The sequence below is a fragment of the Dryobates pubescens genome, chromosome 2, assembly GCF_014839835.1.
Source record: "Dryobates pubescens isolate bDryPub1 chromosome 2, bDryPub1.pri, whole genome shotgun sequence".
NCBI lineage: Eukaryota > Metazoa > Chordata > Aves > Piciformes > Picidae > Dryobates > Dryobates pubescens.
Window position 1 is genome coordinate 18,623,847 of NC_071613.1, and position 26,630 is coordinate 18,650,476.

At 43.6% G+C, this 26,630-nt stretch overlaps 1 protein-coding gene across 3 annotated transcripts in view; it reads left to right on the plus strand.

Annotated features, from left to right (window-relative positions):
* Window positions 1–26,630, plus strand: part of SATB2 (SATB homeobox 2) — a 146,383-nt gene that overhangs the window by 47,986 nt on the left and 71,767 nt on the right. For all 3 annotated transcript variants that reach the window (XM_054171396.1, XM_054171392.1, XM_054171387.1), the window contains 2 exons: window positions 20,942–21,068; window positions 22,322–22,445. In XM_054171396.1, coding sequence (XP_054027371.1) covers window positions 20,942–21,068; window positions 22,322–22,445 — 251 coding nt within the window. The remainder of the gene's footprint in view (window positions 1–20,941; window positions 21,069–22,321; window positions 22,446–26,630) is intronic.

Below are 26,630 nucleotides of genomic sequence, written 5' to 3' on the forward strand. Positions count from 1 at the left end.
TGCTGCAGCAAACTGGGGCAGAAAATCCTGTCTGGATGTTCAAGTGAAATACTTAGAAATTGTAAGGAGACAGATTTTGAGAATGTAAATTAATTAAATGGCAGTAATTGCATTATTGCACTGTCTTGCCAGGGAAATAGCTATTCCTGTACAAATCTATTACTGTGCTGGATCTTGGAGTAGAGTGTCATGTTTTGGAAGTGCTGTAGGTTTTCCAGATCTGTCTTTCTGCTTTATTTAATTCTAACTAGTGGTAAATGGCAGCTTAGTCCTGCAAAAGTGGTCCTCATCCTGCTTCTTTGAGTTGTTAAAGCTGTAGGAAGACTGACTATTTCCAGTCTGGGCTTAGTTTGCAGAGGTAATTAACCATAACCTTACCAGTCTGGTCCAAGTAGCTGCTTGATGACTTGCCCTGTTGGTATCAGTGTCTGTGGATCGGGACAGGGGATGTTAGGCTTCTTCCAGATAGAAGTCCTACAGCTGTCTAATGTGCCTTCTGCTCCTTGGATGCTGGAAGTGAAAAGTGTCAGGCAGGTGAAAGAATTATGTGGTGCATTTCTTGATTTGCAAGGAAAAGAAAAAAAACAAAGCTTGTTTTATGTTTGTTTGTTTTTTCTCCGTGTCCTGTTTTCTCTGACCTTACTGTGGTTGTGTCCCTCTTCAAATCTCCAGTGAAACCATGAAGAGCGTGCTTCAGATACATAACTGAGACACTAGATGCTGCCTAGCACATTTTTAGCCCAATTAGAAAAGCTACTTGGAAGTAATTTTTGTTTTTTAATGCTGAAAGCAGGCACTTCTCTATCATTACATCTATAGTAGTTACTCAGAGTATTTCATACTCGTTAGAGTATTTCCTTATACTTTTAAGTGGGACTGTGTAGTAACTCTTGGATAATGTTAGGGGAGAAATGAATAATAGAATTCTCACTTCCCACAGAGGAAAGAGTGTCCTGGTGTTGCTGGGACTGAATCCTGGGCTGCAGGCTGTTAGCAGTTTGGAGTCAGCCATGGCAGCTGACCTGAGCTGGCTCCAGGTAAATCCTGTACCGTAAATGTCACACTCACTATTAAGGGGGAAGTTTCCAGAGGGTGAGGGCTTCCTGCTTGGGCTCCTTTCCCTTCTCCTGAGGACTGCCTTTCCTGTTTAGTGTGGCTGCTGTAACTTTGCTGAGCTGAATATAACTCTATACACTTTATACTGGCATCGGGATGAGTTTGGCTGTTCCATTAAATCTGTTTTCACCTATGGGTCTCATCTCTTTTTCTTCGCCCTGTCTTCTCTGCTGGGGAAACATCATCAGGTGATGGAGCAACTGTGGTATTTTAGTTAGATACAGGCTAAATGTAAAGAGAAATTCAGATTTGAAGGGAGAAAGAGATCAAACTACTGCATATGAAGAGAAATTAAAAATGTTTTTTTTCTAACTACTTTATTTTAGTCCACAAAGAGCCATACTCAGCTGACCTAGTTGTGAAGTCCTTTCTTGAAGTGTTCAGCAGGCATCTTAAGTCTTTGCTTAGTTATCAATGAGCTTCTGGTTGGCTGGGTGTGGGCACAGGTCAGTGGCTTGTGAGACTGGCAATGCTGGCATAGTTAACATAGATTATGCCAGTATTTCAGGTCTTATGAGCTGACCATCTGCTGCTTGCCTTTGTGTGCACATCGAGAATTGGGCAGCAAGAGCATGGCAGCAGCCTAGGATTAATACCTATAGTAATGGTCGTGAACTCTTGAGTCTTCTCAGCTTTGCCACTGTCTTTTTATCTTCAAGAAGTCCTCTTTGGCTGTGCTGGTTGAACAGCTTGCTGCAGCTGCTCGTGCTGGTGAACCAAGGTAAAAGTGATTTTGTGAAACTTTCAGAGTTCACTGTGATGCATTGAGGAGTTTGTATCTTCCCCTTGGATTCCTCAGTAGGCTGTCCAACACATCGAAGGACTGGAATGTACCAGAGCTTTTGTGTTGTGGGTTGAATGTGATAGGTTTGAGGGAGGGACCAGCAGCTTCCCGAATGGGAATTTAAAAAGAGAAATACAAAAGTGTTTTTGGCTAGCTCAAATCATCATCCTCATCTGGAGCTGGCCAAGTCTAAATTAAGATGCTTTTCATGACACCCTGTTTGCCAGCTACCTCTTAGAGTAAGGCTTTTGTAGTGATTCAGGAGTTCAGCCCTTTGTTAGAGGCAGAAGGGCACTTCTTGTGGAAAATCCCTAGAAGCTGAGCTGAGTTTTGTCTGATCTAACATCACTTGAATCTACTGGCTTCCCTCAGATTCTGGGCAGCATTATTTTTTTCTGTTACACTTATTGCATCACCTGAGTTAAAGTGATCGTGTGTTCAAGGCTAGAAGTAAGGAGCTCTGAAAACTTGGATACTCTGATGGTCACTAGTGCAGAGAGATTAGATATAGGTGACTGAGTGATTTTTTTTTTTTCAAGTGAGCTTTATGAGCTTACCAGCTTCATGGAAATTACAAAATCTGTTCTAAAAAAAATACTAAAAAGGTTAACTGAAAACAAAAACAACTTTTCCATAGGTCTTGCAGCCATTCCTTACAGGTAAGCACACACAAAACACTAACTGCACACACGACTTTCTTTCTTATCAAACAAATACACTCTTTTTTTTTGGTTTCATTTTAATGTTAGCTGTGCAGGAGAAGTGGTTAACTTCTATTTTAAATTCCACATTTTCTCTCTGTGGTTAAAACCAAAATTATACTAATTCCCTGCCTGGAGTTGTATCCCAAACTACATTCCCCAAAGGTATTTGTAAACTTCTCCCTGAATGATGTGCATTATTTTAATTACAGCACATAGCAATTATCTGGAAGCTATTGATTATTATGTCAGTTTGAGGTGCCACTCAAGTCCTTTTCTTCTCACAATTAACAAAATAATTGTTTCAAAGGCAGGCAGAGATAGGAACCCAAATAAAATCGTAGCAGGCATCTCATTATCATGGCAGGAGAAAGCAAAGGAGCAGGTCCCTCCCAGGGTGAAAGCATCAGGAAGAAACGGGTGGTTGTATTTGTGTTGGCAGGGTGAAGCTGCTGTGAGCCTGTAGTCCCAGCCAAACCCAAGTGAGCTTTGGATTGACTTGAGCCATTTCTTAAATGCTTTTGTGAACTCTTTTTTTTCATTTCCCATATTTTTTTAATTATACTTCTCAGTGCTGGGAACATCACACCAGATCTTCCATGTTTTGGGATTATTTTTGAAAGGATTTCTCATCAGCTGATAGCCATTATTAAAAAGAAAAGAAAAAAGATCTTCATTGGTTGGGTTAAAATCTGAGCTCAGATGTGTGATCACAGAAGGCAAAATTCCGTGGAGACTTGGAGTGGAGCACGGCCCCCTCCTGAATACTTTTGTCAAACATATGTCACTGTATTAAAAATAATTACTTTGGTTCCTGAGAGGGGAAGAGAAAAAGGGGGTTAAAAACTTGTAATTCTGGATTGAGAAGGCAAATAAACTTCTGATATTGCTTTCATTTGAGCAGGACATTTTAAAGGGTACCTTTTACTTGAATGTTGGCCAGTTTAATTTAGATTATTGCTTCTGACAATTAACCTCATGTTGGGCTGCACTTGTCTCATTAGCAATGTGGAGAGTGATGAACTTGGAGCCGTGAGGGCTCAGCCCTCACCTGGGAAGCTCACCCACCAGCAGTGCTGCTGCTCTGGCAATTAACAAATCTGGATGAAAGCAGCCTGTGGAGGGCTGAGGGGATTAATCAGCTACATTAGTGGCCTTATCACAGTCTTCAAATAGTTTTGCCAGGTGAGAAAGTTAAATGTGAAGTCAAACAGAAGCGGCATGGGCAGCAGATTTCAAAATGCATTCTTTTGAGGTGCTCTGGTTTGAATGTTTTTCACCTTTCTCTCCTTTCAGAGACAATCTTTCCTGCAAAATTTATCAGTTTTAAACCCAAATATTTTATTTATTTAATGAAAAAGGGACTTAGTGGTCAGGAGTAAGCATAGGGCTAAATAATTGAAGAATAAAATTCTGACATTCTCTTTGAATGCAATACTCCATCTGCCAGGAAATGATCAGTTGATTTGTTATTCATTTAAGCAAAACCAGTTACGCAAGTTGTGGGTTTATAAACCGACTCGTCCTCCTTTTTCTCCCCTGATTTTTCTCCACTGAAGCAAAATATCCGTTATTTCCACAATCCACTGATCTCTGTTACATGGGGAGCAGTTGGAAATTATGCCGTCTTGTGGCGGTGGGGTTTTTTTCCTTCTTAAGTTCTTAATTTTCTCATTAGTTGTGCTGTGTACCTGGGTCTAGATGCCCACACACCACAGCTGTTCAGCATCCAGAACGAATAGTGATACACATCTTCAGATGTGGCAAGAGGGGAAATTTTTAGTCCCTGTCAGTGTTTGATTTCCCCCCCCACCCTTCCATTTAAATTCACTTTGCATTTTATTGTATCGGCTCCCTACAAACACTGATTTTTCACAGCAAAAGGAGTAAAGGAGGCTTGATTCCAACTGACTGCTCCATTCTCTGCCATTCTGTGGCTTTGTGTCCTCCTTGTGCAATACCTCTTATTTAGATATAGTTATCCATTGAATATTTAATCATGTATACATGAAAATTGATCCAGAAGAGACTATATGAAAAAAGATTTTTCTCTGGCAGTGGAGCAATGAAATCTTTTTTTTTCTCCTTGACTGCTTAGAGAGCTGGGTCTGTGCAGCCAGCCAGTGAAATGTGCAGCCCATATGTGCACAGCAAAGGAATCCGGCACTGAGGTGCAAATGTGGCTGGCAGAGATTGCCCTGCCTGCCGTCTTCCTTTGCATCTGCAAGGGGTATCTTTGCTCTGCCCTGGCAGCCTGCACCTTTGTGTTCTCTTGGCTGCCTTGCTCTATACAGGCTGACCGAGCATTCTTGGTGCTGAGTGCTCTTCAGGGAGCATCCCTTGCTCATCCCAGGAGACTGGAGCCACAGCAGCCTCCAGTGATCTCCTCTGCTTGGTTATAAATTTGGGGAAAATGCATGGGAAGAAGATGGGAAGAGAAGTCATGACTCAAGCTGAGTAGAGTGTAAGTCATTGCCTCAGGGGTAGGAGGAGGGGACATTAGAGGTCTGAGGTCTGGAGATTTATTCCTGTACAGCTGGGAGGTGGCTGGCTGCTATTCAGAGACAGGAGTAGCATGATGTGGGCAGGAGGAGGGAGGTGACAGTGCTGTGGCCCTGGGTGGGTGGATGAGCAGGCATTGACCAGAAGATTTGTTTGCCATGAGGGGTTCCCATCCAGGATTGAAAGCATCTTAAGGACTGTGATTAATCTGTTATAGCTGAAAAGAAAACCTATTCTTTCATTTGCAAGCTACAAATTGAAACTATCTACTTTGTACAGAAGGAGACCTAAAGGACAGGCAACAAGGCTGAAACCATGTTCTGTCTGGGGCAGCTGTTGGTGGAGGGCTCTACAGTCTGTCAGGCTGAGGGAGAATGTGTCATTCTTGCCCATCAGCCTGTTGAGTCTACCCATTTCTCATGATGTAGGACACTGCAGATTCCCTTTTCCTACTGGCAGAAAACATCTCAGCCATGACAACAGCATCACTTTGCAGTCCTACCAATGGCTTGTTGTGACATTTGGCTAAATTTGCTAGTACTTCCCTTCAGTATAAGGATTACTCAAATAATGCTTCAGGTATGCCGCCGCTTTTCTTTGAGTGGGTCACATGCAGGCACACAGCTAAGGGAACGTGAAGCCTTTGGTACACAGCATACCTGGATAAAAGCGGGCTTAAGTCCTTAATGTCATAAAATTGGTACCTCAATTTCATTGCTGTTTGTAAAGAGCTTATGTTAGCCCAGCCTAAAGACAGAGTATTCTCATTACAACCTGTTCTCTTAGCTTCTACAAATCACCAGTGTTTTTTAAATGGTTCCAGATGACAGGCCACCAGATCTTCTATTCTTTTCTCTGGATGTCCTTACCTGCCTCTCAGAGTAGGTAAGGGAGGTAAGAGGCCAATATCTGGACCACCAGCAATAAAATTCCTCCTGATTGTGAAGACTGTGTAGAACTTAATATAGAATAGAATAAACCAGGCTGGAAGAGACCTTCAAGATCATCACGTCCAACCCATCAACCAATCCAACCCACCTAAACAACTAACCCATGGCACCAAGCACCCCATCAAGTCTCGCCCTGAACACCTCCAATGATGGTGACTCCACCACCTCCCCGGGCAGCCCATTCCAATGGGCAATCACTCTCTCTGTATAGAACTTCTTCCTAACATCTAACCTAAACCTCCCCTGGTGCAGCCTGGGACTGTGTCCTCTTGTTCTGGTACTGGCTGCCTGGGAGAAGACACCAACCTCTGCCTTTCTACAACCTCCCTTCAGGTAGTTGTAGAGAGCAATAAGGTCACCCCTGAGTCTCCTCCTCTCCAGGCTAAGCAACCCCAGCTCCCTCAGTCTCTCCTCATAAGGCTTGTGCTCCAAACCCCTCACCAACTTCGCTGCCCTTCTCTGGACTCATTCCAGCATGACCGGATGGAACAACTTCTCAGATTTCATGAGAGCAACATGTTTAGTCTAGAAGAGTGTATCTAAAGGAAACCATTTCTCACCCTCTTATAGATTCATCCATAACTTGTCACTTTTGTTTATTATTTAAGATTATTCTTTTAGATTACAATTTTAACTGTGGCATTGACCTTTTGCACCTACACCACAGCAGTACCTGGTCACACTGACTTGGAACCCATTTTGCATGGGCTCTTCAAATGGGTTATTTTGTGCTAAACTGTAAACCAGGGCAATCTATAGGGAAATGTGAAAGAGCAGCTTCTGATTGGATTTTTGTACATCAAATGTGAAATGGACAAAGGAGGCTACTTCTGAGGCAGTGGACTTTTCCAGGTGGACAAGCATTGTTGTGGGTGTTTGCTCCTCACCTGAAGTGCTGCCGATGAAAGAGTGCAGGCAGAAAAACTGAACTGCCTCTGTTAGAGAGCCACAGATTTGAAGAAGTGCTTGAGTATCTCATGCTTGAGTGGGTGTGCTGCATCACCTCTTTACTCTATACACTCTTGGGTTTTCTCCACCCACCCCTCCCCCCCCTTTTTTTTTTTTAATTAGAGAAAGACTCTTCAAATGGCTTTCAAGTCTAAATTGCTTCATTTTAGGCATCTCAGGGTTTTGGGGTAGTTCTTTAGTAGGAAAGTTTCTGTTTAATCTTTATTTCTTTGCAGTTTATACCTGTCTTAATGCCTGCAGTATGAAGCAAGAAATAATACTCTGTCTCCAAATAAACAACACACTTTGGGGGAGTAAAATAGACTGGCATTGAACTGAAGATACCTACAGTACAACTCGCATCCCACCATCTGAGTGAGTGCCAAGAGCAGGGAGCAGTTATTGGCTGTGGGAAATGATTGTGTCGTCGGAAAGGAGATTGAGGCTTTTCTTCCAGGGTGACCTCTGAAATCAGTCAGATTGTGAAAATTACAAACTTCCCAAGGCCACCTCTTTGTGTTGTGCCAGCTGTGCTGGTAGTGCTCCTCACTGCACAGAGGTTCGCTCAGGTTCTCTCTGTGAGTAAGGAGAGGAGAATGCACATCTGAGTTATTGGAGGGTCCTTCTGCCTGTCCTTTTGGGGAATGTGTATGCATGCAGTGTCTCCACCTTTCTATATTAACCTTGGGGAAGCAGTTACATGTTTTATCATTCACAGATTGCACTGGGTTGGAAGGCACCCTCAAAGGTCATCTCGTTCAATGCCCCTCCACTCAGCAGGGACACGTTCAACTAAAGCAGGCTGCCCAGGGCCACATTGAGTCTGATCTTTTTAATTTCTCCAGGGATGGGGCCTCAACCACATCCCTGGGCAGCTTGCTCCAGTATAGCACCACTCCTACTGCTAAGAATTTCTTCCTTATATCCAGTGCAAATCTATCCTGCTCCAGTTTCAAACCATTGCTACAACCCCTTCTAAAGAGTCCCTCCCCAGTCTTCCTGTAGGTCCCATTCAGATACTGAAATGTAGGTCTCCCCAGAGCCTTCTCTTCTGCAGGCTGAGCAACCCCAATTCTCTTAGCCCTCTTGGTGGCCCTCCTCTGGACTCGCTCCAGCAGGTCCATGTCTCTCTTGTGTTGGGGGCCCTATAGCTGGACAGGGTACTCTGGGTGAGGTCTCACTGAGCAGAGTGGTAGAATCACCTCGTGACTTGCTGGTCACATTTCTTTTGATGCATCTCCTGCACTTTGTAGTAAGTTGAATTCCCTAGTGAGTTACTGTGTATTTGGGGTACACAGGAGAATGCTGGCAGTAGTCTAGGTTGTACACAATGGTAAAATGGCATCTTTGGTAGATTCCACAGATTTTCCAGTATTTGTACCATGTTCTGAGCCATCACCCCAGTGTGTCTTTATTTAATGGTATTTCCCAGAACTGTGAATGGGTCTCTGGGTTCCTTTTCTCCTTACCCAAATTTGGAAGCCATGCATACATGCACCCAAGACACCTGGCATTTGTGATGTGAGCAGAAATTAGTCTTACCTCCCTTTTGTCGTGGACTGTAACCATGAAGGATTATTTTAGGCTTTTTTTTGGCATTTGAACTTGAGATGGTGTTTAGGAAGGTGAAGAGTGGCGAGAGCAGTGAGCTCTGGAGGAATAGGGTTCTGGTACAGACATTAGTTTAGCTGAGGACTGTTTTATCAGAAGACCCATCATTGGGACTGTTGTGATAGCCTGTTTCTGAAGGTGTCTGCAGTGCCACAAAACCCAAAAAGGCCTGAGCATTGGTGTGCTGCCTTCCAGCTCAGTGAGTTGTGAGGCACTGTGAGCTATTAACAAAAGGATGGATCTCTCCTCTGTCTGCTGAGGGTGTTTGTGGTGCCCTCGAAGCTTGAGACTATTGGGTTATGCAGTGGCTTATACTGGTTTTGGCTGGGGTAGAGTTAATTCTCTTCATACCAGCTCCACAAGTTGTGTGCTGTGATTAAATGAGAATCTTAGCTGCTATGTAAAGAAGCAGTAAACTTCTGGAAGTACTTCAAAGCATGACGTGCTTGTGCTGCAAACCTCCTCATCCAGAAAGCAAATAACTCTTTCCAGTCCTTGCCATGTGCAGAGAAATTTATTATTGACATTGAAAAACTAGTTCTTTCTGTCTTTCCTTGGTTCACAAACTGACTAACATGATGATGAAAATGCTAACAGCATCCAAAAAGGTTCTGGTGGCTTTGTAAGAAAATAGGTTCAGTTCTAGGAAGATGTGGGCTAAGAAAACAAATCTGGGTTCATCTCAGCACAATGTGGGCTCATAAACGGTACAAGGGAAAGTTGTTTTTTCTGAGTCTGGTAGCAGTTCCTGCTTGCTGTGAGTCATCTCCTCTAGTGGTGAACTGCAGTCCTTTTTTTTCCCTTCCTTTTTTCCCCCCTCTTTTGTTTTCTGTTGATAGGAAATGTAGCATAGTTTAGTAACCAGCAAAGCTTTATTTAGACTTGTCAGAAATGCAGAATTGTTTTGCTCTTCCTGGGAAGAAAAGAGGGAGATGAGGAACTGAAATGAGTATCAGGGGAGGAAAAATTTGCATTGAATTTAATTTAATGTATCTGAACTTGCAGTGCTGCCCAAATCAGGGACTTGGGGTATTAAAATGCATTTTGAGAAGAAATATTGCAACCTTACAGATGCTATGTGGCTGTCTAGGAGATAAATTTGAAAGGGGAGTGTAAGGTTTGATCCATTGCCTTTTTCCTGTTTGTGAGCTGTGAGGGAGGCATGAGCCTGAAGATCAGCAAACCCTCAGTCTTTGGTCTGTTGCATATTCTCACATCTATCTGTGTATGCACATTTACATATGGACAATTTTCCTGCCTTGTATTCTAGCTTTTTACATTTAAAAATAAGCCTTGCCTTCTTCAACTGCTTCATGGTGGATCTAGTTTTTGGCTGAACGGCATTAGAGATATTTACGTCAAGCCTATGGACAAGGTCTGGTTTTGTGTGTGCCATGGTGTAGTTGATTGGATGGCGCTGGGTAATAGGTTGGGTTTGATGATCTCGAAGGTCTTTTCCAACCTGGTTAATTCTGTGATTCTGTGCATGTGGAGCTGCAATAACACAGCCATGGAGAGCAAAAGCCTCTGAGTCAAACTGCAGAGGTAACAGCAACTGGAACTTCACACACCGCTCTCACCTTGGATTGGTTGAAGCAGTTGTCGTGCAGGGTGTTCATCAGAATCCTCGCTCTCTCTTCCCTCAGCAATACATTCTTTTCTATCCTGCTAGTTAAAGCTTTCCTACTAGTTCGTCAGTTGTTTTTTTTCATGGAAGTCAGGAGCTGAATGTCTAGTGGGAGGAAAGAAAAGACAGAAGGCAAGCCAAAAGTAGTAATTTCATGAAAGAAAACGTTCTGCTAGTCTTTATACAGCGCAAGGAAAACCCCAAAGACACAAATCTTAAACTAAAGAGATTAAGCTGTTAAACCACATAGGCCTGAATACGAATCTGCATTCAGTTAGGGGCTTGGTTTGTGCAGCACAGCATGCTGTGTGTCCTTATTTTTCTTTGGACTTGACACCCATGAATTTTCAAATCGACTTGCAGTTGACTCAACACAAAGCTAGCTGGCTACTGTATGGCTGCCGGCGCAGCCAGGCTTTCGCTGCTCTCTGTAGCTCTGTTGCTGTGAGTGGGCAGGATATTCAGATTTGTACAAGGCCAAACAATGTCCTTAGGCTTAATGCTAAGCCTATTAGCCTCTACAATGTCCTATTAGCAATGCTCTTTTATAACCTCTAAAGAGTTTTACACGTTCAGTTGCAGTGCCACGTTCCTGTGCTTTTTTTCCTGCTCAGCAAACAGTCTTTCTGTGTGAAGCTTATAGGCAAGTATCGAAGCTGCATACATTGAAGGAGTTTGTGGCTCTGGTGTCTCTTTAAAAAGCAAGGAAGAAAACCATCTTCTACCTCTCCCTTTCTTCTCCATTTGAAATCATCACAATAGAGGGTTCAGAGGAGGATCACAAAAATGATCAGGGGCTTGGAGCACTTCTGCTATGAGGACAGGCTGAGGGAGCTGGGGTTGTTTAGCCTGGAGAAGAGAAGGCTCCAGGGACTAATAGCAGCCTTCAGTACCTGAAGAGGTCCTACAAGAAAGATGGAGAGAGAGTGTTTACAAAGGCCTACAGTGATAAGATGAGGGGCAACGGTTTCAAACTAAAGAAGAATAGATTTAGATGGGATGTTAGGAACAAGTTCTTTACCATGAAGGTAGTTGAACACTGCAACAGGTTGCCCAGGAAGGTGGTTGAGGCCCCATCCCTAGAGATACTCAACGTGAGGCTCAACAGGGCTTTGGAGGATTCTGTTGCTTACTGCAAAGGGGGTTAGACTAGATGATCTTTAGAGGTCCCTTCCAACCCAAACCATTCTATGATCCTATGAATATAAAATCCAGAAAAGGCTTCTGCGGGGTTGGGGCTGAAGGCTCTCTGCCTGGCTGCTTCTTGCTGGAGGAGTTGAGGCAGGTTGTGTTGGAGATGTTGGCCAGGCAGGAAGCTGACAGAAGGTGAAAAAGCAAATGTTTGTGGAAAGTTCTGGTCCTTTCAGTTGTGTGCAGCCCCATGTAGGTCATGAGGTGGCAATATAGTCTCCAAGCCCAGAATTTGGGGTGAGATGATTCAGGCATTGTTTGCGTCTGTTAAAGAAATGGGTGCAGTGGAGAAAAGCACCACCTGTTAGGTACACTTACATTCATGTTTCTTAGCAACTGAGGCAAAGACACCAAAACCCCAGTTTTCAGCCCATAAAGCTGAGGTGGAAGCATGTTGCAGATCCCAACAAGCAGTATCTACTCTCTGGGAGGAGGCAAGATCTGTGGTCCCAAGATGGAGAATGGCAGAGAAGCAGATAGTGTCTTCTGGGAAGCCTGGAACTTGGAGGCAGCTGCTGTCCAAAGGAAAAGAAACGGTGATGGTTTTAAGGAGGTAGAGCAAATCTCCAGGTGTGGGAGCAACTAAGGATGCTCTCTGATCAGGGAACAGGCTGAGTTGTGACACTCCTGGTCTAAGGCATCAGCAGCCACTGCTTGCTGGGAGGAAGCACAGCCATTGCTCCTGTGCAGGTTCAGCTTTTAAGATCTTACCATAAGATCAGAGGTTGCCCAAAAGACAGTAATGTTGTGCACAAATAGGGCAAGTGCCATGCTCTGGGCTTTCTGTGAGGTTGATGCTAGTGAAGGAGTAGGTGCTGCAACCCTGTGGGTGCTGGGGCTACTGAATAATACTGCTGAGGAAAGCATCCCCAGTGTGATGGTGCCGCTCAGGAGAGGACACTGGTGGAAGGTAAAGCAGAGCTCTAGGCCCACAGGGTTATGAAGGAGAGCTGCTAAGAGCTGCTTAGTATCTGGGCTGTGGTAGCCTTTCTGGCATGAGTTTTCTGTTCATGCCATGGAAGTGATACTTAGTAAGTAGTTCTGTCTCTCAAACCAAGGAGAAAATGAGGACTTGCCTTTATTCATGTAGTACTTCTTGCTGTCTAATGGAAGTGAAGTCCAGATTTAGCCCCATAAAGGTGAGATAAGAGAGGTGCTGTGCAGGGCTAAATGTAGTTTTCCACAGTGGAAGTAATAGCTTTAAAAATAGTGTAGAAAATGTTTTTAAAAAAAAAGAAAAAGAGAAAAAAAGTCAGTGGTTGTAGTACTCTGTGCCTCCTTTTGCGTCCTCACCCTTCTATTTATTTGTGGTGTTCATATTCTATCATATAACAGTTCTAAAAATAATCTCCTGAAGTAAATAATACCAACTTTTTTCCTGTTTCCCTACCAATTATTGGCTTTTTTTTTTTCTGAACAGAATAAGGAGTTGGAAAATTAAATAAAGACTTCCAAAATAACAAGCTCCAGAAAATGTTATTTAATTTGTGTGTCCATTCTGTGCTTTTCTCTCCCTCCCCTTCTTTTTTGGTTTTCTTCTTTTTTTTTTTTTTTTTGTTTTTTTTTTTTTTTTTTTTTTTTGGTTAAGAAGATCTTTATTAATTTAGTCTAGTAACTTAGTGCCTATATTGAATTAATCTAATAGAAGTCTTGGGTCCTCACATAACGTTTCCCAAATGTGAAGCAGCATCTATTACATGAGGCACAATCTTTTTTCTGTAAAATGTGAACCTGATCTGTAGAATTGCAAGGCACCAAACTGTTTCCTGTGTGTTGGTGAAGTGCAGTGCTTGAGTACAGTCGTGCAGAAAGAAAGGAATGGGCTTCACCAGCGTTCAAAAATTTCAAAACTCAACCTAAAGGTCATACATCAAAGTGATTTTCATCTGTGGAAGTACCCTGAAGCTCAGGAATTAAACCTTGTAATACTCCCAGGCTCTCTGTTGACAGCTACCTCCATGTTTCTATAAGCTGTTTAGTAGATTGCTATGTAAATAGACCACAGACTCACAGAATATTAGGGGTTGGAAGGGACATCCTGAGATCACTGGGTACAACCCCCTTGCCAGAGGAGGATCACCTAGGGCGGGCCACACAGGAACGTGACCAAGTTGGCTTTGAAAGTCTGGAGGAGGAGACTCCACAAATAATAATAGATAATAGGTAAATAATGGGTAAAAGTCTGTGTGTTAGTACAAGTGCAACCAGGACAACCTGCAACAGGCTAGATATGAGTGTCTGAGCAGCTCATGTGTGCTTTCTGGCACCACCATATCCCTTTCTGTAGCACATCCCTTCCAACCCCCCCCAAGTACACATTCTTCAGGACAGGCTTTCAAACAGCAACCCGAAGGTTCTCCAGCACCAGCAGGACAAGATGCTTTGTGCTGCCAGGGCTTTGGGTGGCTCAGCCGTTGGGTAGCTCAGATGAGCCATCCCCCTGGGTGAAGGTCACAGCCCCAGAGCCACTCCAGTCTCAGGAGCTGGGGTGGAGTGCTTGCCACTGAGGAACGTAGGTGTTCCCGTTGATGTGTAGCTGTGTACAGCACAGTGTGACCACAGAGCACAGAGTTTATTCCTGTGCTCTCACTGAATCATTTATTCTGGCCTGAAAGGAGGAAGGAGGGGGATTCTTTTGTATCAGCATGAACACAGGGCTGTGTAACACAGAGCTGTGTTCACTGGGTGCTTTCAGTCACTAAGTCCCCAACGCAGCAGTTGGCATAATGAAGTCTACCTTGCAGGGGTGTTACAAAGCTGCATCAGTGTTTGTAAAGTGCTTTGGGATCTTCTGATGAAAGGCACTTCAGAAGTACAGGGGGAGAGGATTATGCTGATTATTCTTTTCCCATCTATTACTCCAATATGTCACTGATTAAAATTCAGTAGAATACTATGAGCACTCTTATAATGATGGGCAAAGGCAGTACAATATTTTATAAAGTATTTCCCTAAGAGCTAGAAAAGGCAGCTCAATAATATAATACAAAAATTAATTTAATATATTTTTAATATTTTTTTTTCCTTAAATTGTTCCCATTGCCTTTTTTCCCCCTCCTGTCTGCTTGAAAAGTCATTCCCTTTGCTGGATTAACAATAATAACTACAAATTATGTCTTTATGTTGTTAGAGTTTGATATACTACAGCCAGGGTACAGGTTAGAAACACAGGCTGAGTTATTGTGTACCACAGGGTAGTGATTTCCTGCAAACTGATTTATGGATAAATAATTCTGTGTACTTATTACGTGGGACAGGCAGTTTTTAATTTCTTTAACAAAGCACAGCTGAACAAAGGAAAATTGCATTCTATGGAATAGGGACAAGATGCCTCTGAAGAGGATAAACAGATGCAATCAACATCACAAGAGCCTGCCCATCTCGAAGGGAGGCCCTGTCAGTCATGGTTGATAAATAAGTGGCTTGATGGTTCCAGAAGGCAGGGGTTTGTTGAGTCTTTCACTGGGGTCTTTCATTTCACAGAATCACAGAATGTTAGGGGTGGGAAGGAACCTCAAAAGATCGATTCCAACGCCCCTGCCAGAGCAGGATCACCTAGAGTAGGTCACACAGGAACACATTCAGGCAGGTTTTGAATGTCTTCAGAGAAGGAGACTCCACAATCTCTGGGTAGCCTATTCCAGGGCTCTGTTACTCTCACAATGAAAAAGTTTTTTTCTTATGTTCATCTGGAACTTCCTCTGTTCCAGCTTGCACCTGTTCCCCCTTATCCTATCACTGGATGTCGCTGAGCAAAGCCTGTCTCTATCCGGTTGACACTTGCCCTTTTCATCTTTATTTACATGAATGAGGTCACCTCTCAGTCTCCTCTTCTTCATGCTAAAGAGGCCCAGCCCCCTCAGCCTTTCTTCACAAGGGAGATATTCCACTCCATCATCTTTGTGGCTCTGCACTGTACTCTTTCAAGCAGTTCCCTGAGGCCCTTCTTGAACTGAGTGGCCCAGAACTGGACACAATATTCCAGATTTGGAATTGTAAAAGGAATCTGAAGCATTTGGAGGCTGACATTAACCTGCAGTTTTTCCTGAGCTGCTGTTGTGTTCAGAGCTCCTGTGAAGAATCATAGAATCAATGAGGTTGGAAAAGACCTCAAAGATCATCAAGTCCAACCTGTCACCCAAGACCTGATGACTGCTAAACCATGGCTTCAAGTGCCACATTCAATCCCTTTTGAACACCTCCAGGGACGATGACTCTTCCACCTCCCTGGGCAGCACATTCCAATGGCCAATAACTCTTTCTGTGAAGAACTTTCTCCTCACCTCGAGCCTAAACTTCCCCTGGTGCAGCTTGAGACTGTGTCCTCTTGTTATGGTGCTGGTTGCCTGGGAGATGAGACCAACCCCCACCTGGCTACAACCTCCCTACAGGTAGTTGTAGAGAGCAATAAAGGTCTCCCCTGAGCCTCCTCTTCTCCAGGCTAAACAACCCCAGCTCTCTCAGCCTCTCCTTGTAGGGCTTGTGCTTGAGGCCTCTCCTCAGCCTTGTTGCCCTTCTCTAGACACATTCAAGATTCTCAATGTCCTTCTTAAATTGAGGGGCCCAGAACTGGACACAGGACTCAAGGTGTGGCCTAACCAGTGCTGAGTACAGGGGCACAATGACTTTGCCACTCCTGCTGGCCACACTATTCCTAATGCAGGCCAGGATGCTGTTGGCCTTCTTGGCCACCTGGGCACACTGCTGGCTCATGTTCAGTCAGCTGTCAGTACCTCTAGGTCCCTTTCTGTTTGGCTGCTCTCCTAGTGAGATGGTTTAAACAAAACTGCTTGACTGAATTCTCATCACAACAGCAAATGTTGGTTGTGGCCTTCACCCAGCCTTGTATTTGCACTTGACCACCCTTGACCTGTGGTGGTGGTAAATGAATGTGTGGAGACCTGGTACAGCTTTTGAAAGCTTACACAGCTTAGCTGTGTAGGAAAGCAGCTTTTTGCCTTTTGCTGTTACACTTCTCAGTAATGCAGCTGTTCTAGAAGCCTGCTTCAACCTCAACTTTGCATCCAATCAGTTCATGTGTCATTAGGGTGAAGTTCTAAGACTGATCCCAGTACTTTGCATCCCTCTTTAGAGCAATCCTGTAAAGTGTCATGAAGATCCCGTGACAAGTTTTGCTAATTGTGGAGGTCAGCCATGAAGTCCTGGTCAAGCCTTCTGTGAAATGTGCTGCTCTGCTCTGACTTGTGTAGTTAGCACATTCTCCTCCAAAGGAGCTGCATTTCATATGAAGCTCAATTGAAAGCGCTCGGGCAGAGTGCACATTTTTGGCCTAAGTGGAACAGCAGTGAATTGCAGTGGTTGTGTGTGAGCCTGACACAGCTCACAGGGCTTGGCTGCTGTTCTGGTGTTCTTCTGGCTGAAGGGAGTTAAGCAGATTCTGAGATGGGTTCCTATGTCTTTTTTCCCTGTCTGCATTTTGAGGGAGCTGAAGCTAAATCATACTAAAAGGCCTGTCTTTAGGAGGACATTCCACAAGAGAATCTCTACTTTAATGTTTTGAAAAAAAGTCTTTTGAGGTAACTATTTGGTCTCCTTATTGTCTTCAGTTGACTAACTAGACTGGGCTGCACTCAGCTATTTCTAGATGAGTTCTAGAGAACTCTTCCAATGTTTAGCCTTTTTTTTTTGAGTCCATGCAAGCTTTGAAAACTGTTGAACTTTCCCTTCAAAACACTTTTACAGGAGATGAGCCCTAAAGGATCATCAATGCAGGACAGAGACTCGGGCTCATTAACAAAAGAGTTTTGTGAGCTCACAGAAGATGTGCTTCCAGATTACCTAAGCAGGCCAATCTGCTGCGTGGTAGCCACAGCATTTTGAGAAGGTGTGGAGCTGATAGAGGTTTCTGGAGCAGCAGTGTATTCATCAATAACATATCGACCCTTGCCTGTTCTTGTCCCCACTCCCAAGTCTCAGTTGTGGTAGGATGAAAGCTCAGGCCAGTTAAAGTGGTTTCTTTAAAAGCCGCAGCTGCACCATTTGGAGTCAATGAGAGGAACAATAAAAAACCTGTATGGGGAAGTGGCTCCTTGCTACCAAGCTGTTCTCATCTTATTGCTACACTAGAAACACCCAGTTCTGGATGAGAAGGGACCTTTTGAGGGGGAGGATTTTGGTCCACTGAGATTTTACTTGAGGAGTCCTTCAGAGATGTCTTCTAGCAGGCAGAAAACAAGGTTGCTCCACAAGTTGGCATCATCCTCTCAAAGACAGCCCTAGAGCTGCCTTAAGTATGGTGTTGGTACCATGAAGTAAACCACCTGTGAAGTCTGTTGAGGAGCTGGATGGAAACCATGACTTCTGGCTATGGTTTGGACCAGCTTAAAGTACTCTGGCAAAAGAAAAAAATTCACACATCATATCACACTGGCTTAAAAAACAGCGTGCATCAGCAGTGCTGTACCAGAGGAAAGGACTTGCAGCAGGTGTTAATGTGCAGAGGCACCCAGCCTTATGGCAACACCTGTGTTTGTCTAAATCCAGCCAAAACAATTTCCTCTCCAGTTGCAAAGGAAGATTTTAAAAAAGAAAATCTCTCCCCAGCTTCCAGTAGTAGCAGGCATTTCCTGTAAAGCTATTTGCAGAGGATTTCCCGTGGTAGGCTCTGGCTGCGCTGTGGTTTTCCTCTCAACTTCTTCAGTTTGGGGACACCTTTGGTAACTCCAGTGACCCCCAACTGTCTCTTTGTCTCTCACCAGCGATGCCAGGCCTGAACAGTTGCAGATGGTGTGCTCCAAGTGCTTTCCCTAATTGAATGAAAAATAAAGCCTCTTGTAAAATATTACCAATTTAGATGTAACTTATGGGGCACATATGATGCTTATTTTTTCAATTACATGAAAACTTGGCGTGGTTAAACATAGGAAGCCAAGTGTTCTGTGAAGCTGGTATAGATTTCTGGATTTTTAGGTGATTTTGCTTGAAATTATTATGTAGCAGAAGGGAGTGGAGGAAGTCAGCAGCTAAACTGTGTTTTCTCAGCATGTATTTTACTTGGTGGACCCTCGCCGCTCATTTTGTGACTAATACATGCTGTACTATATACATTTCTTGTTGTCACCAGAGATAGCATTAAGTAAACTATCCCCTTAAGAAAAACAGCTTTTCTTGGCATGTGGAATATGACTCAAGGAGCCAGCACTGGAGACATACGGTGCTGTGAATGGGAGTTGTGTGTTACTCTACTGGATCTGAGTCCAGGCACTATTTATACTGCAGCATATTCAGCACCAGATTGTTAAATCTTAATACTGAAACAGTGCATCATTTAAATGTTTTTGTTCTGTTTATGTCCCATTTTCAAGCATTGGATATCAAGCAACACTTAGTAACTTTTTGTTTCATTTGGACGAGATCTCCCCTTGCTAGACTGTCTGTACCACAGAAACTTTGTGCCACTCAGGTGAACCAGATCACTTCCAGATTCTTTCAGTGCATGGTCAACAACATACCTTGCAAAGCAGTGCATCAGCAGGAAACACAAACATTTAAGTACTTCAGAAATGGAGTTGACCTAAAATGATTTCCTCTTCAATCTGGTGGGGAGAGGGTGGGGAATACTCCATGGCAGGTATTTCATGGGCTCATAAATGTAATGTTCTGTTGTTGTCTCTGTGCAAGAGGCTTTGTTTTATCGTTTCAGAGATTGCGTTTATTTTATGATCGTGTTTGGGAGATCAGGATAAAAGGGCCTGTGCCAGTTATTTCAGTTTGATTAGTTCCAGAGCTGGTGAATAACTGGGAGTAGGAAGTGAAGTTTCTTGGCATCACTGTATCCTTCCAGATACCCAAGGCAGGTTCTTGGGGCTCCTGCTGTCAGAGGAAGTAGTTTTCTTGTGAAATAATGTATTTCTGGCAGTAGAGTTTACAGATGGTCTTTTTTAAGATCAAGAAGTATTTAAGCAGACCCCAAAAGGCATCAGTTTAAATGGGAGAAAAGGTGACTGTTGTCTTGTTGGGCTGTGATGAGATATTGTGTGAGCAGAGCAGTGGGGCCCTGGGAATGTGGTGGAGGAGGGAGTAAAAACAGTAGTTGTGATAGTGCAAAACAAGGTTGAACTGCTTTGCTCTCATGGAAGGTGGCACTGCGGGTGTCTTGGTTTGACATCTTCCTGGAAGTCATTCCTGGGTATTAGTCATTGTTTTTTGGTGTGGGTGGGCCCTCTGCAATTGTCTAAACAGAAATAACACCTCTGCAGCAAATGGTTTACCGTCCAACCTTACAGCCTTTGTGACAAGCACACCCAGGAGAGGTGATGATGCCTATTAAAGGATGAACAGAAGTAGAAATAGCACTTACAGCATTCTCCCCCGCCTCCAAAATGCTATTTTGGATCCGTGGTCAGCAGCTTGCAGCTTTTGCACCCAAAGAAAAGCAACTCTCTGCACAGTGCAGCTTGTAGCTGGGAGTGAACTCTTCCTGCTTGGTGGGTTTCCAGGGCCATCCATTCACACTGGGAATTGGACCAGGCTTAGATTGTAACTGCTGAAAGCCCACACAGAGGAATTTTCCTGTTCATGTCAAAACCAATGCACTTTTTTATTGAAGGGCTTTGTAGACTGCAAAATCAGTACTAGAGTATTTAAAGCCTGTTCTAACTTAGAGAACTAGGGTTTAGTGGGATGATGAAAGACGGGAAGGCAAGAAGCCTCCTGGGCTTCCTTGAAGTAATTTAATAGCCAGGAACATGCCAGCAACTCTCCGCTAAGAATTGAAACTCTCTTCCTACTCTTCCCCATCATTTGCTTCAGGAGTCAGTACAACACATCTGTTTGAGAAAAACACACCTGCACCTCCAGGCAGGTCTTGTGAGCAAACGAGCTCATCAGAGCCTGCCCTAGTTTTGAGCCACAAGCTGCCCAGGGCAAAAGGACAGAAAAGATATTTTACTCCTTTCCCAAGGAGTGAAATAAAAATGCTCCACACTGGATTGGAAGTTTAAATGGAAATTCTGTTTAAAAATATATATGCCAAAGGTATTCAGGTAGAAGGAATACAATTACAAATTAGGCTCAGTCCTTCACCTGGGCCTACCAGGCCAAAACCTTCCAGAGCCTTCTGCAAACATCCACCCCCTTCAGCCTCAGCAGGCCCAAGAGCAGGCCAAAACTGCCTCCTTCCCCCCTTCCCCCCACTAAAGCAGACCTACTGCCGGCTTCACCAGGCCCTGTGGCATAGCTGGAAATTTCCTGCCAGCCAAGGCCAGGAAAAAGCCTCTCCCCCACAAACCACAAAGATAACAGCACACAGCCCAAGATGGAGAGAAGAGAGAGAGAATTGGCTGTACAGTCCCTTAAATCGGGAGGTACAGGAAAACAGAATAGAGTAACAGATTACAATATTCTGGGACAAGATGCCCATTCCCTTAGGACTCTTTAGCCTCTGGAGGACTTTTCTTTGTGGTTATATCAATTAACTCTTGATTTGCCTTGACTTACAACAGAGGGTTTGGTAAGCGGCTGATAAAGTATTTTTTGTTTTTCTTCTCAGGAATAATCAAGCTTGGGAGGTGGAATCCCCTCCCTCTCAGTTATGTGACTGATGCACCAGATGCGACAGTAGCCGACATGCTACAAGATGTCTATCATGTTGTGACATTGAAAATCCAATTACAAAGGTGGGTGTTTCTGAACATCTGTCCTTCTCTATTCTCTAAGCTGCTCTGCCGATTGCAACATTACTACAGAGATTAGCACATCCTGTCTTCATTAATTTCTGGCCTTTCGATGAAATGAAAAGAAAAATGAATAGAAGGGTGAGTCACCTGGCAGCTTTTTGCTACATGTTCAAACTGAGTTTGTATGTTTTTCTGAAGTGGCAATATGGTAGTAGAGAGGGGAGGGCCAGAAACTCAGTCAAGTAAAGATATGTGGCCCTTACAGCCAGACCTTTCTACAGCCCCTAATTTCATGGGTTCTCAAGGCCCTGACAGTCCATCCAGCCTACTGTCAAGTTCGCTATCAAGCCAAGATCAAGATCTCCTTCATTATATTTCAAAGTGCTTGAATGCCTGGATGCCATGTAAATAAAAGATAGCCTGTGACATTGAGAAAAGATGATCATTGACTACTTGAACTCCTCAAGCTCAACTGAACTTTCAACTCTGAAGCTGAAGCCAGGCTGTATAGACAGATGGTGGAACCACCTCAGAGCGTGCATTGAGTCTCTCAGACACAAATGACAAGCTTCTCTCAGCTGGCTAACATGCTTCTCAGGTCTGGCCGCATGTATGTAGGCACAGACCACAAGGTTGCTCACCTGGAAGAGGCACAAGTCACTCACAGACAAAAGCTTCACTCTGTATGCAGCTCTTGTAGAATGAGAGTGAGAATGAGCTGCACGTGACAGATGCTGGCCTTCCTTTGTTTCTGATAGACTGATGGATACCTCAGCCATGAGGCTGCTCTGAGAACCTGTGTAAATTAATTTTTCAAGGTCTTGCCTCTGCACCAGGAGGGTCCTCACCATTTGGGGATTTTGTTAGTAACAGTATGGCGTGTATGTTTGTTCTTCTCTTGCAGCAGGAGTACCTTTTTCTGTCTGGAGAGGATGGCTTTATCCTGCTGCTTCTGGGTCTTGCTTTATGCAGTTTTTTGCTCTCCACCAGGCCTCAGAGGGAATGGTCATCCAATCCCATTGTGGAATCAGCTGCTCTTCCTGCCCTGTACTGTCATTCTTTTAGATGAACTTCATGTCTTCTGGGAGTCAGGCGTGGAGGGGAGGGAAAAGAGGGGTGAAACACCTTGATGGCCAGCTAAGCAGGAAGCTCCAAGGTTGTGCTTGCTGCTTAAAGGTCTGTAATACTTGTTCATAAGGAGTAAGTGTCTGTGAAGGTGATGTTTCTATCTGCTTTGTGCTCTGTTTTCACAGCTGTTCGAAGTTGGAAGACTTGCCAGCAGAGCAGTGGAACCACGCCACAGTTCGCAATGCCTTAAAGGAACTGCTCAAAGAGATGAATCAGAGCACATTAGCCAAAGAATGCCCTCTCTCCCAGGTCAGTGTTCTTAACAGGCTTAGGGAAAGCCAGGTTTACAAAATATCAAACCCATATTTGTTCAGTGAAGGGGTTAGACTGTACAATTCCACAAATACTGAATCCATTTCTTTAGAAAGGCAATATTCTAATTCATACAAAGGAAAAGTATCTTTCTACTGTGTTTTCTTAGTGCATTCCTAGGTGGAATGTATGAATGAATTGGCTGGGTTTTCTCCTGCTGTTCAGAGGTGTGAATTCTTTATTTAGATCTTGATATGAAACTTTTGCAATAGGAACCAGTGATCCTCAAGTGTAAGATCTGAGTGGCTTCCTCTCACTAGCAGAGGCCTGCTTCCCCCACTAACCCACAGGTAGCTTTCATCAGCTTTCAGCTATGATAAAATCTGCTCTTCTAACAATCATGCTCCAATGTCTAAGGGAAAAAAAATGTGTTATGTAATTGTGTTCAAAAAAGGACAAAAACTCAGTCTCCTTCTCCATGAGTGCTTTATAAACAGCAGTGATATCCTGTCTGAGATGCTAAGACACAGATTCCTTCAGGTATCAGGAGCTCTATTTGTACTTCAAATTGTCATAAGGGAAGATTCATAAAGTTTTCATGATTGAGTCCTCCTTGCCTCAGAAAAAAACAACCATCAAACACAAAACCACCAGAAAAACACTTCAGCACCCATGCCAAGTATCTTTGCTTAGATTAAAAAATGATGTCTTTTAAAAACTTTCTTAGAATCACAGGTTAATCCATTGATTGTACCTTGAAAAATGCACAGTCTTTCTAAAACCCTACTGCTTTGCTACCCCGCCCAGCCTGGTCTCTTCTGCTTCTGTCCTGCACTGTATGCTCATCCCTAAGGACAGCAAAGATAAGTGTAGACTCCTGCACCTGGGGAGGAATAACACCATACACCAGTACACATTAGGGGCTGACCTGCTGGAGAGTAGCTCTACAGAGAAGGATCTGGGAATCCTGTTTGATAACAAGTTATCCAGACAGCAATGTGCCCTAATCGCTAAGAAGGCCACTCGGGTGCGTTAAGAAGAGTGCAACCAGCAGGTTGAGGGAGGTTCTCCTCCCCTTCTACTCAGCCCTCGTTAGACCACATCTGGAGTACTGTGTACAGTTCTGGGCTCCCCACTTCAAGAGGGACAGGGAACTACTGGATAAATTTCAAAGGAGGGCTATGAGGATGATTAAGGGCCTAGAGCATCTCTTTTACTAAGAAAGACTGAGAGACCTGTGGCTGTTTAGTCTGGAGAGGAGAAGGCTGAGAGGGGTCCTTATCTGTGTCTACAAATACCTGAAGGGTAGCTGTTGGGAGGATGGAGCCTGTCTCTTTTCAGTGATATACTCAGTGACAGGACAAGGGGCAATGGACATTAACTCAGTCACAAGAGATTGAGAGAAAACTTTTTCCCCATGAGGGTGCTGGAGCCCTGAACAGGCTGCCCAGAAATGTTGTGGAGTTTTCTTCTCTAGACATCTTCAAAACCTTCCTGGATGTGTTCTTGTGCCTCAGGTGGTCCTGCTTTGCAGGAGGGTTGGATTCAATGATCTCTGGAGGTGCCTTCCAACCCCTAGCATTCTGTGAAGGATATGAAGGAGTATCAGTGGCTCGAGATATGTGCAGAGCCCAAGTGTGTCAAACACAGAAGTGTTTTTCTTTTCACACAGATAAAGTGTAGCTTCTTTAAATGGAATTGTTTGTGGGATCTGGTCAGCTAAAGATGGCTGCAGCATATGGTTTTCTCTGCCCAATCTTCAATATCCAGTGCAACTAAACTATGAATCATTTCGTATGCAGGATCCATTTGTGCTGTCTTTCCTCCCATGTCAGTTTCAAAGGTTACTAAATGGAAAGTCTGCAGTTGGTTTACTCCTATGGCCTCAGTCTGAAATACATTTGCAAAATTACTGATGGCAGAACTGCAGCATCAAAAAGATCTTTGCCCCAGTATTTTAGTGGACAAAGCTAAAAGGAGATCCCTCTGTAGAAAACTGAGCTTGCTTGTAAGCACAGGTGTAAGTGGCCTTGAGTAGTGACTAACGCTTGAAGTGGGTCTGCAAGAATGCAGCTCGTACTATTATTATTATTTGTTATTATTGCTTATTATAAATAATAATTATTATTAATGGCTATTTTAATTATTTATTATTAGTATTATTGCCATTAAAAGTATCTGTCTCTTTTGTTCTGGCTCACAAAATGCAGAGGATACAAGGGAAGGTTGTGTAGGAGTTGTCTATTACCATCCTCTGAATGCGCCTCTAATACAATTCCCTCTCCCAAATCAGTTTTAAAAAAATACCGTGCCAAATGTGAAATGTCATTACAACCCCCTTGTGGTTAATATATTATTGACAGCAGCAAATTGCAGAGTGGTCTCTCTGGAGTCAAACTGCAGAGTAAATGCTGCTGTTTATTAATGTGTTTGCAGTGCCTCCAGTACCCGAGTGGAGAGGGGCAGCGTGGGGAGCGCTTGCTGAGGCCGTCTCTGGTGCTCGGTGCCTGAGCATTCTGTGCAGTCCAGATTCGGGTTCTGATTGCTGCTAATAGGAAATGTAATCATGTACTTTGATTTAAAACTGTCCTGGTCTTTTCTGTTAGGTGTATCATGTGGCTGCAGCTTAGCATACAGCTCCTGTTCAAACAAATAAATCCCAGTTTACCAAGCCGTGGCTGGGGGAAGGAGGGTAGGTGGGGGCATTGTGTGTATGGCAGAAAAAAATCAAATTATTTCAGTATTTCCATCCTTGCACAGAGACCCTTGCCTTTCCTGTAGAACTCATTTCAGCACTGACCATGCTTCGTCTTTGCTGGAGCAAGATTTTTTTTGGATGTGAGCACTCCCATATTTTCTTTCCCTAAACTTACTGCACCAGATTTTCTTTGTGTGGGTATTTCTTTAGCTCTTGGTCTAAGCAGTTTTCATTCCATGTGGCTGTCATGACCACATGCATACCAAATGTGTCTGCTGCTTCACAGAATCATAGAATTGTTAGGGCTGGAAAAGACCTCCAAGATCATTGAGTCCAACCATCAACCCAACACCACCATGGCCATTAAACCATGTCCTAAAGTGCCATGTCCAGACGCTTCCTTAAGGATTTTCTCAGGAATAATGTAAATGTAATTAGAAGTTTGCAATTAACCACTTTTCTGAATGGGGATTTCCTTTCTGCAGTCTTAGCAGAATTCCCAGCAGGAATACCTTCTGGGCTCCTGTGTATTTATTAGAGAGAGGAGAGGTATTTTGAAAGTTGTTATGATTTTTTTGTTCCCCTTGCTCTTCTGTTGAGGAGTTGAAGAGAATCTTGCTTTGCATTTTTCACCAGTGGTTGATTTACTGGTTGATTTTACTGTGTCATTTAGGCTTTCCTTTCTCAAACAAAGGTCAATGGGTTCATATATTCTGTGATAGTTAATAGCCCTACAATTTCAGTAACGTCAATTTGCTGTAGAGCTAGAGAATTTGGGGGGATGAAGGGGAAGAGGGAAAACCAAATTACGTAAACAGAACTAAACAATTTTTCCACCCTTCCTTAGTTACTGGAAATTTAACTGAAGTGACACTAAAAAGCCCCAAGTTAGCTCAATTTTACTGAAAATCCTTCCTTAGAAGCTATCTTCATGTCAGGCTTTTAGAATACTACTACTTGTTAAAATGACTTAGAGTAAGGGAGGATTTATGGGGAGGGAACTGCTGCTGACTGCCACGATGCTAGTTTTATGTCTCAAAATATTGATTTTAATTAGAAAATTGAATCTTGGGTTTAGAAATTGAAGCTGCTACTCACAAAAGCTCTTACTTCATAGCCTTGAGACTTTTGCAGTGCACTGTGGCAGCCTTGGAGTGGAAAAGTTCAAGTGAAAAAGCAAAAGAACTTCTTTCCTGACACTGAAATTACCTGTAACAGACTCAAACTAAACCACCCAGTTATCCCAAGTCTTTCATTTCTGCTCACATGTTTCAAGTCCCGAAAACTCAAGAGTTCAGGAACAGCTGGAGTCCTGTGATGTTGCAGTGAATTGGGTCAGAGGCTGGATAAATGTGGAAGAGGGGAGGAGGTGTTTCTTCTTTTTAAAGGTGGGCCAGAGCTTGAGCCTGCAGTAAATAGCTTGTTGGAGCTGTGAGATCATCATCATTCTCTCATCGCTGTGCAGCAAGGTCGTACAGTGTGCC